At 35.1% G+C, this 11,440-nt stretch overlaps 1 protein-coding gene across 4 annotated transcripts in view; it reads left to right on the forward strand.

The window, feature by feature from the left end:
• Window positions 1–10,878, forward strand: part of SPAG1 (sperm associated antigen 1) — a 43,928-nt gene extending 33,050 nt beyond the window's left edge. For all 4 annotated transcript variants that reach the window (XM_040548611.1, XM_040548613.1, XM_040548612.1 and 1 more), the window contains 5 exons: window positions 2,707–2,848; window positions 3,763–3,889; window positions 7,068–7,232; window positions 9,157–9,534; window positions 9,656–10,878. In XM_040548611.1, the coding sequence (XP_040404545.1) occupies window positions 2,707–2,848; window positions 3,763–3,889; window positions 7,068–7,232; window positions 9,157–9,534; window positions 9,656–9,787 (944 nt within the window). In that variant the 3' untranslated portion in view covers window positions 9,788–10,878. The remainder of the gene's footprint in view (window positions 1–2,706; window positions 2,849–3,762; window positions 3,890–7,067; window positions 7,233–9,156; window positions 9,535–9,655) is intronic.
• Window positions 10,879–11,440: the final 562 nt, after the last annotated feature.

Genomic DNA, 11,440 nt, shown 5'->3' on the forward strand with positions numbered 1-11,440 from the left:
TCCGCCCCCCCTTCCCCCCCCAGCTCACCCCTCCAAAACAAACAAACAATCAAACAACCCCAGACCAACACCAGAAACCCATCCTCAGTAACATAATCCGCTGCATAATCTGTAGCCATCGTTTAATTGTTCATGGAAGTATTGTTCAGTTTTTCAGGTAGAGTGAACAGGCTACAGAATAACACTTTTGATGTTTTTAAGTACAGATTTCAACTTTGACAGTGACTATTCAGTAGTCACCTTTCAAAACCGTTAGTTTAAGACTTTACACATAAGCACCAAGTGCTTTATTCCTTTAGGAGACTTTGTTCCTCCTGATTTTTCCCCTTTGTTGGAGTTTTTATTTTTTCTACTCCAGCAATTCAAGCAAAGGAACCCTTCTGATTCTATTTTATTGATGTTAAAGATTCTTCTTGCAAAGTCTTCAGCTGTATCATTTTTGATTCTTACTTGACTGTTAATTGGTTCCCTTTTAAGTTTATTTCAATATAAGGAAAATTAGCACTGAAGATAATCTCCCCTTGATTAAGAGAGGGGAGACTGCAATGCATAGCTGCATTGTTTGCCAAATACGTAATGTGGTTGTCTGTTAATAATCCATTACTGAAATAATGCATGCCCACAAATATTTTGCGTTCTCGGGCCCTACAAGTTTAAAGACTTCAATACTATCTTAAAGATCATCTTTAAATTTATTTGTACCTGATGTAGAACAACAGACAACTTACAGATGCATGCATTTTTGAGAATTGGATGTTCTTCTCAAGAATAAAGCATTGTTCTAGAAACTTAGAATAGCATTATGTATGTATGATCTAAATAACAGTGCAAACTGAAGTATGGTAAACAGCTTACTACAGAAAGTTGTTTTTCACTTACAGAACGTGAAGAATATCAATGTATAATTTAAGTTCAATTAAATTCATAACAATGTTACTTTTTAAAATTTCCAGTGACTTAAGTATTTCCATTACAGTTGTTGTTAGCGCATATCATTACTGATTTATCACTCTTCAGGATTGGGCAGTAATTGGATTTAGCATTTATTTTTGAAATACAGTAGAAAACTGATGTTTTGCACAAATGGGTTGCTATTAAACATAAATTCTTAGGTTGAAAATTGTTTTTGTTGTAGTGATTGTACTCCAGGCTTTCCCTGTTATTAAGGGATAAAATTTGTTGTTTTTAATTTATTTCATTGTATAACCAACCTATTTAATCTAAACCTTTTAACTAGTAAGGATTAAATTTACATCTATATAACCTTGCGTAACACTGTGAAGAGAGAGAATTTGAAGATCATCATAGTGAAAAGCGTGAAGATAAGCAGTTGCTCAGAACACTAGTGATCACGTTAACCTGTTCTGAAACACAGTGAAATCAGCCATCAATATCTTCATGGAGTGTGGTCCACAGGATTTTGATACAAAAAACTTACATAAATTTATTTCAAATAGAGTGGGTTTTGTTTTTAGAAATACGAAATGAAAGCTGTGTAACCATTTTCTTCACTGAAGGCCAACTCAAAGATCGTGGTTGCCTTCTAGGACTTGTATTAAATCGGCGAGACCCCCCAGTAATAGCTGGCACTGGAAGCGTGCCAGCAATAACATTCAGTAATTATTTAAACATTATGCGTGGCTGACTTTTTTTTTTTTGCAACGATTGTGTTGTTTTTTGTGTCCTAACAACCTGAGCTATAATTTAGTTATGTTTCCTGCTTAAATCTGCTTTGCTTTCAAATTGTTATTTATGTTTTTCCCCAAGTCCGCATGTAGTTTTCTGGCATCGGAGACTGCCATATTTTTTTAAGAGCTCACTGAGCCTGATTATTGGTTAAAATGGTCTTCTTTATATGCAGTGTTTAAAACCTGAAGCTTGGCAGGGGACTCATGTTCTTTTAGCAACGTACAGAAAACAGATTTTTCAAATGTTATTTACTTGGAACTATGTTACTAATTTTTGTTTGCTCACACTTAGACATGAAACTGCAGTCGGGATTGGTTTTCCACTACAAACATAATGAAAAAATGCAGACTAACCCAGAAGCGCATGTAACAAAGGATGTGGAGTTTAGAAGGAAAGAAAATTATTGAAGAGCAACACAACATAAAATATATATATATGTGTGTGTGTTTTCAGGTTACTCTGAAAGCATCTTTTTTATAGAAATCATTAACAGACTATTATTGATGTATCACTAACCCCAACTGATGTGATGATTTGTTTGTCATTGTCAGTTTAACATCAAAATTATGATGGATCAGTTGCTTGCAGAAAGAATATTAGGTGAGATTACGGTTTTTGGTGTGATGGTGAAGATCTAGAAGGCCTTTAATCCTGTTTGTCAAATCTCCACCACTGTAAATAAAGTCAGTATGTCAGTGGAGATGCATAATCCCTCTGTACTGCACAGAACAGGTTGACAGGAAGAGGTAAAAGTGTAGAGCTGTCCATTTGCATTCACGTTATTTTCAGCAAAACTGTTAACCTGGTGCATTGGAAGGTATATGTTGTGCCAAATGTGTGTATGTTAGTTCATGCCTTTCTTAGAGCAGCAGGGAGATCGGGAACACAAATTGCAATGTGCAAACTGATAAAGACCCTCCAGGTGCCAGGCATTTATTCTTAAGTCTGGGTGGACTGCTCAGTTACCCTTAATGCACTGACCTTCTTAGGTAACACTGTGATCCTTTTGTTACATAGGTGAGAAAGCTGAGGAAGAGTTCAAGACATTAAAAAACGAAGGGAATGATTTCGTAAAGAACGGTAAATACGAAGAAGCTGTAAATAAATACAGCGAATGCATGAAGTTAAATGACAAAGAATGTACAATCTACACTAACAGGTAAAGATTTAAAATTTAACCCCCCTTTGTGGGATAACAGTACTTAAATTTTCTTACTGCAAATAGAGATTTCTCATCACTTCAATCGCTGTTGTAAAGAAAGGATTTTTTTTTTTTCTGCTTGATGAGTGTTTCTAAGTAAAAAAAAATGATTTTTGGTTAAACAGCATTACTTCCCAAGGGGAGCAAGTATTAATGTCACTGATAGTTATATAAAGATTTTAAGGTATATGTAAAATAAGCTACAGTAAAAGTTATAATTAACATAGTGTTTTGCAGGTTGTTTTTGAGAATACTGGTATGATTTTAATTAAAAACTAATGTGCAGTAGCAGTATCTCAACCATGAAGAATAATAGTTCAGAGAATGGACATAGTGCAAAAATAAAAGTACGAACCTGGTCACAAAGCAGCATTATTTTAAAGGTTGACCTAATTCTGCAACATAATTCTTTATACTGTAATCCTATCAGCTTCCACGAGCTAAGAAGGATTTGATTAGGCCAATAGTTGAATAGGAGACTTCCAAGTAATAACTAGGTACAGAAGGTAGTAGTGGTTATTTAATCTAGAGCACTTTTTTACCCAGAATGGCTGTATAGGATCCATATTGTATCCATTAGTATACTATCATATTAACCTAAGATAGATTCCGCTTTTAAAATGTGTACGTACCTGCTTAACTTCAAGCATTATTCATAGTTGAATTTTGACTTTTTATTACAGGAATTCTCTAAATCCATCCAGTGATGTCATTAATACTTAGTGATTTTGATGTACTCTAAAAAAAAAAAAAAATGACACATTAAGATTTTGTGAAATAATTGTAATTAACGTTTATGAGTCAGATACTGTTGGCACTACAGTACGCTAGAATTTACTTATATTGCAGTGTATTCTGTTTTTCTGTGTTAGAGCTCTCTGTTACTTGAAACTGTATAAATATGAAGAGGCTAAGCAAGATTGTGATCATGTTCTTCAAATAGAAGATTCTAATATTAAAGCTTTTTATAGAAGAGCACTAGCGTACAAAGGATTACAGGTGAGGAAAAAGAACATGACAGGTATTCTTAAGCACTTCTAAACTTGCTTATCCTCTTCAAAGGCAATCAGGTAGTTGCAGTCAGTGAACACAAAGCATGCAGTGCAGATGATTTATTACTTTGCAAAGCATTAGGCATACATAAAATATACATATTTTTGGAACATAAAAATCTTCATGTTGACTTGCAGTAACTTGAGAAAAGACAAGAATATTGGAACAAATGAGCTTTGACTGGAGATTAGCTAAGCAAGTTTCGACTCTGTTCTAATGTTCTAATATACTTCTGGGTGTCACAATCTTTTTTTTTTTTTTTTTTTCTGTCAGGGTGTTCACTATATCTTTGGTAACGACACACAGATTCTTTTCAAGTCTGTCTTCATCTGTCCAAACTAAAATCTCAAGCTGTCTTTTGGCATCTGCGCATGTATAACTGCTTGTCAGTATTGTACCAGGCCTTTAATTATCTTCATTTTCTTCCCTCTTCCTCCTCTAAACACATTACAAACCTTTGTCAGAGAGTTCCTTTCTCACTCTGTGGGCAGTATGGGGACTGAACCTTTTCTTTTCCATCTGCACATTGAAGTTGTCTGTACCATCCCTGTCTTATGTCACAGTTTCTTGAGTATCATTTTATCTGACCTTGATAAAACACGGTCTTATATTGCTCGTATCCATCCTGAGTGTGACTGCAAATGTCACATCACTTGAACCGTCGTTTTGTCCATCACTCTGTTGGTTCCCCCTTCTTCACTGGGTGAGTTAACTGCTTTTCTATACTTCATAATTGCTTCATAGTAATCCTTACTCTACCTGTCAACTCTTGTATTGAACGATCAGCTTCTCATTTCTGTTCTCTCATGATGTCAGCTTTCATCATCTACTTTGTATTAAATTTTACAAGTGTCTTTAAACAAAGATCTTAACTGCTTTCTCCTGTGTTCTTTGTAACTGGAGGTGATCACTCCAAATATCCACCAAGTTCTAAAAGCGTTCTTCAAACGAATACTTACATCAAAGCTCCCTTATGTTTGATGCCTTAACAAAAATTCATTGTCTCTCAGCCTACAAATCACTTGAGAACAGTTTGTTTGTGCTTATCAGGATACCTGACTATTCACATCCTGTGTTACAACACCAAATTTAGGTCTTAGTAACCATGAGAATCTTTTGATGATAAATGTGTTCCTCTGTTACAGTAGCTACAAAATTTTGAAGGTTTCCTTTGATTAATTTTCAGAGAAGATGAAAAGTCTTCATTTTGTGTAAAATCATTTTTTGTAGCTGTACCAAGCTCCCAGGTATTAATCATCTGTAACTGTATGTTGTTGGAGTTAATAACAAAAATAAATAAATAGTATAAATAGAAGCAAAAACAAATAGTGAATCTACTGGTCAAAAAAAAAAGAATTACACACTAGTGAAGAATGTCAAGAATTGGAGAAACAGTTTAGCAGGTTTTTTGTAGAATATTTAAAAAACACACATTTTGGTTGGATTTAATACCTTCATTATTTCAAGTTCTAGGGTTGTGAGTTAGTGGTAATACCAGAGGAAGCAACAAAAGTGATCTGGGGTTGACAAATGACTGTGTAACAAAAGATATTACTGACTAGATGCATCTGTTTGGGCAAAGATGTAACTAAAGATGTAGCTAAGCTGGAAAGTGTTATTTGTTTGTAAATATCTGGGTATTTATTTGGCAAAAAGCTGCAGTGGAATTTAATGTAGTAAATTATTTTTATAGATTCACTGAGATGTAAAGGAAGATCAGAATGGAAATCATGCTCAACTGGTGAATTAGGCCTATAACATGGGACGTGGGACTGGCCTGTATCTCCTACAGCTGATAGTCAATTCCTTGCTTTGGGTACAACCGTATCAAATGAGTTTGTCACGAAATCCGGCAGGCTGCAGTTTGAAACCCAGGACTGGTTATTTTCTGACCCTTGTTCTGGAACCTCATTTCTCTGTAGTTGTGAATCTTTGCGTTCGTAGTTCCAATGCTTTAGCTTAAATGGTAGCTGGTTTTTGATGAAAGCAATCCGTCTCCTTCATGCATTCATTTGCAGAGGCTGAGAAATTCTGGTTTTCTTAACTCTTTGTTCGTAATACAGCAAACTTTGGTTAATTTACAGACTTACTGCAGTGTCTCTGCACCTTCAATACCAATTAACTGTATTCAACAAAATATTCTGGATAGAAAAGATAGTGTCTTGTAGACTGGTGCTTTAATTACAGTTAAGCTGCAGAGGAAATACCTCAACTGGTACATCAGAGGACTATTTTTTTTCTGTAGTAATATGAATGACGTATGATAACTTTGTGATACTGCTTGGGAACAGAAGAAATACTGGGTCTCTCACTTGAAGAAATTGTGTTTCTGCATAGTCTTTCACTATCTGCAGTTACATGTCATCCTTATTTTTGATACTCCAGCCTTCAAGGTATCTTGATTTTTTTTTTTTTTCATGTGGTGTTTCAGTCTTCCTCAGAACTGATGCTGCTATTAACTTTATCTGTCCAGAAAACTTAATATGAAAATTCATATTTAATGCCAAAATTAGAAGTTAAAACATTAAATAAATCGCAAGACTGATCCTTGAGGAATTATGTCCTAATGTCATTCTGTCTCTTTATTTGTCCTTATCTTGGTTATCCCAGAATTTGTAAAGTAATCTCAGTCTTCTCAAGTGTTAGCAGAAATTTCCCATGTCAACCTGTAAGAGATTATCTACTGAAGTGATGCCCAGGAAGATTAGGCATATTTCTGTCTCAACTTGACTCTCTTTTATTGGCAAAGCAAATATGCAAACTGTTGATGGTCTAGCATTATATTAATCTTCAGGAGGTGTTCCAGCGTTAAGCAATTATGTTTAAAAGCAGCAATCTTCAGTAAGCCATTCACTGATACAAGGAAAGGGTTTTCAGAGCATAAATTATTTCATAGTACATACTTAATAAGGAAGTCTTTTGTCACACAATATTCAAGTTCATCTGTGGTTTCACTTTTTTCTTCCTTTAATGAAGTTGCACTGTATTTAGGTGATTTTTGTCTCCTTAATGTCAAGATTCTAGCACTTCTATTTCTCTTAATTGGAAAGGACAGTATGGTAATTACAATTTATATTTCTAGTGGTGTGTTTATTGAAAAAAATATTTTCCCTTTTACTTACAGAACTATCAAGCCAGTGTTGATGATCTCAACAAAGTCCTTCTAATAGATCCAAATGTTCTTGAGGCAAAAAATGAACTAGAGCAGGTAACCCAACTGCTTAACCTTGGCAGCAGCGCTGTAACTGGCAGTCTACAAAAGCAAAGGAAGAAAATAACCATACAAGAGGTATATCAGTTCATTTTTAAAAGCAAGCAGTACAGAAGCCACACATTTGAAAAAAAACTGTTCAAGGTTTTGTTTTGCAGTCCTTAGCTATATATTTTTTGGGGGTGGGGTTCCATATATTTAATGTTATTCTGAGGGCAAATTGGAAGATTCTTACACAAGATGTGTTTGGCATCCACTGTGTTCTTTAGTAAAGCTTGGCATGCTTTGAGGTACATTCATAACCACAGCAGAAATGAAAAAAAGTACATTTAGATGGCATTAAGCCTGAGCATATGCTCCTTGTAAACAAAAACTGCTTACTTTGAAATACCTATTTTACAGAATGTGGCTGACAAATAGCCATTTTTCTTTTAAAGTCTGTGCTACTCAGGAAACCTCTGGCAGAGGTTCATTGTTAGCAGACGTGCTGGCTGTTCTTGCCTTAGTAGTAAAATTACTGGTCCAAAGAATAAAATCCTGCCTTAAAGAACAATGGTATGGGTGAAACATGTGTGGAATCTTACAAAAGAAATGCATGATGTAATGTTACATTCAGGATCAAAATATTAGCTTTGTGGAGTTGTGTGTTGGATTAGGCAATGAAGGGATTTTCTCAGTCATCTGATGTTTTTGGATTGTAACTTTGCTAGTCCTTTACAAATGTGGTTTTTTTCCCTTTTCTGTTTAAAAGATGCAAGTTCTAGTCTATACAGTATGAAACTGAGACTGTAATTTGATTGTGTAATTTCAAAATGGTGGTGTAACAGAATTTTTAATATAGAAACAACTTGTTTTATTGATACACTTCACATTGTCACAAGTTCATGGGACTTCACATAACTGGTGTAAGCTGGGAATAGTGTTAGTTAAGCTGTGAGTTGTGACAAACAAAGGGACTTGGAGAGTGTTCAGAGGAGGTCTGAGAAGTGAAGGCATTGTTCAGAGACCAGCTAACTGCATTACTGGCAGTGGTAATTTTTCCAGGGGTGGGGCAGGAAGCATTTATATTTGCTATCGTAATTATAGCTGTCCCCTTCAAGAGCATTCCCTGTCTTATCTACTGTAATACATGGGAATTCCGTGAAAACAGACTGCAAAGATAACTAAGGAAAATTTAATTAGAAATTGATTTATCATCATTATTGCATTTTAATCAAGCTATAATTGTATATAAGACAGATATCTCTGTGGATAGTAATGATTATTGACAAACAGAGCAAAAGCTCTATAAGCCCAGTGCAGTGCTCTGCGGAAATGACTAAGCTGGCTCCCAGCACAGCACTGATACTGTACAAGGCAATATCTTGAGACTTTTCCAAAAGCTTGGCATCAGCTGGAGAGATCCCCTTCAGTGATTTGTTTTGGTCAGTTCGTACTAATCCCATGACTCCTGATGGTTTGAAATGGATTTTAGCAAATGTAGTTGATCCCAAGGCTAATTTTATTGCAACCGCTTCATGAAATTCAGTACAGGCTGCAAGCTCTGAAGACAATAAGTGGATATTCATGCAGTTTACACCATGATGAGCTTTCTGCTTCCACAAGTCTGAACAGCAGCCTGATGCCACTGCTGTATGCCTGTACTATTCTGAAGTCATGGCAATAAAATGAAACACTGCTATCTGGGGGCTAAACTTCAGTTCTGCCTGTGTTCTGCAACTTCACGTTTAGTTACATGCATACAGTCCTCCTTAGCAATCTCCTGGGGTGCTTCAGATGTCTTTCTGCAGTGAAAGGAAATATAAAATACACACTTTTGACTAGAAGCCTGTAAAGCTAATTTAGAAAGGTACCGTTCTGGGAGGGGAAGTAGGATATAGAGAAAAGTAGGAGCCTTCCTTTTATGAAGAATAAAACGTTAACTATAATGAAGTGACATTATTATTGAATATATGCATGCAGCTTATGAAATTAATGAGTTGATGCTATTTCTTCTGTGAAGGTGACTGAATCTGATGAACAGGAAGAGAGGCAGTTTGCTACATCAGAAGATGTTGTGACTGATGATGATACTTCTAAAGAAGCGGTTCAAAAGAGCACGCCGTTGAAGACCTCTGAAAAACTGACAATTTCCGAACCATCTAATGCTTACGACTTTGGTCAGATTATAAATGTAGTGAATGCCAATAAGGATAAAGTTGCTTGTGCAGATCTTTTAACAATTACTGATCCCAAAAAACTTCCAGTGCTGTTAAGTAACAAACTTGAAGTAGAGACCTTTTTGATTTTTATCCAGTCATTGGAATATTACGTACTTGGAAAAGATCCCAGTCTTGTATATCAGCATCTTTTCTACTTGAGCAAAGCAGAAAGATTTAAGGTAAGAACCTAGGTTGAATGAGTACTTAAGTTGAACAGAAACTTAGAGGAAATTTTCATATTTCAGTAGGAAACAATACAGTAATTGCTTGTGCTAATTATAAAATAATGTCTTTTCTCAGGTGGTGCTGGGCCTTCTTAGCAAAAATGAAAAAGAACAGGTTCAGCAACTGTTTGACTTGCTTGCAGAAAACCAGAATCATCAATACTCTTCGGAAGATCTTGAGAGCCTTAAAAAGGTTTATGAACTTTAAGAAGAACTTAAGTTAAAACTTATTTGTTGCATGGATATAGTTGATGTTTATGAGATAGCTGTATAAACACTGCAGGCTTGCACGGGTTGAAGTGGGTCTTTATGTGGACTGTTTAGATTCTATTTTGTTTTGATAGTACATGCACATTTAAAACTTGCTGCTCTTTTGTAGTTGTACACATTTTTAATCTCTACAGTTTAATGCATGTCTTTATGTTCAGTAACAAAGTTCAAGTTTGGCATACTGATTTTATTTAGACTTACATAAAATATATATTTTACATTTATATAATGTGAAATATCATGATGGTACGATAGATAATATACTTTTAGTCATCATTTTGTGGGTTGTATGTTCTTGTGATAAAGAAGTGTCTTCAAGGTAAACGGGTCAGTTAGCAATAGCTTTGCTAAAATGAGTTTACAAAAAGTATAAACATTTTTCAGATAAACTACTACAGACCATCTGTTTCTTCACCATCTGATCTACACAAAACAGATTTAAATATTTTGGTGCAGTACTGCTTAGCAGCAAAGGTGAATGAATAATACATTAGCTTGTCATGGAACACTTTGAATCAAAATAATTAATTATTAAATGAATGGATATGTTTTTTTAAATGATGAACAAGTGAGTAATTTTTAGTGCGCAGAGAATTATTTATTTTCTCTGTGTGTAGAAGGATTGCTGGTTTGCACAGCTTTTAGAGTAATAGTGGTGAAAAAGAGAACAAGTGGCTGCACTTAACATTAAAAATATTTAACTCCGAGTTTTGTAATCAGATTATTTAAAACACTGGGTATTTCTGTTTGCAGACATATTCATAAAGCTAAAACTAAAACTGCTGTGTGGACCAATGTGATTCTTGTTTTATTTTGGGCAGTACTTATGTTTTATGCATGATTTAGACAAAGCTGCATTTTCTCAAGACTAAGCTTAAAAGTTTTTCACATATGCGTTCTTTTGCACATGTGATATAAATCTATGTCGAACTCACAAGCACTGCAGCAGTATCACTAGGGATGTTGTTCAAATAATATTTTTCTCAGGTGTATATTAATTAAAAATTAAAGTTTTTTTCTTGAAAAGTTCAGGTTATGGATTCTTCGTTTCTGGTTCTACACTCTTCAGACTTTCAGTTCTGACGCGGTTTATGAGTTTTGTCTTGAAGTAGAATACTAAGAATGTGGCTTTTAATTCCTAAAACACTGTCAGCACAACCTATGCTTCTTGTCCTTAGATGTCCTCTTTTTCTGAGGTTGTCATGTGTCCAAGAGAGCTCTGTAGGTGATCTAATCTGTGCATAACCAATTGTACTTATCCAAGGAAGTGCCAGGCAGTTTATTCTTCAGTTGTAGTGAGAAAGGTATTCATGTTCACTAATTTCTGTGATAGTGATTTCAGTCATTCCCACTGTAGTTTAGTATATCTGAGAAAAGTTTGTATGTATGCAGCTTACTGACATGGTTTGGGGTTGAGAGCATTTTGTTTGCATTCCATTTGTAGAAATGCAATACAATTTAAACTATCAGGTTTGGAGGGATTGACTTGGAGACTGAATTCTTTAATCAAATGGGATGGTATTGCCTTCTGCAACGGAAGTACAGCTTTACTACATAGATTATCCATATTTCCCAAGGGGAACTTTTGTTT

This window comes from Cygnus olor, chromosome 2 (assembly GCF_009769625.2).
Source record: "Cygnus olor isolate bCygOlo1 chromosome 2, bCygOlo1.pri.v2, whole genome shotgun sequence".
Lineage (NCBI taxonomy): Eukaryota > Metazoa > Chordata > Aves > Anseriformes > Anatidae > Cygnus > Cygnus olor.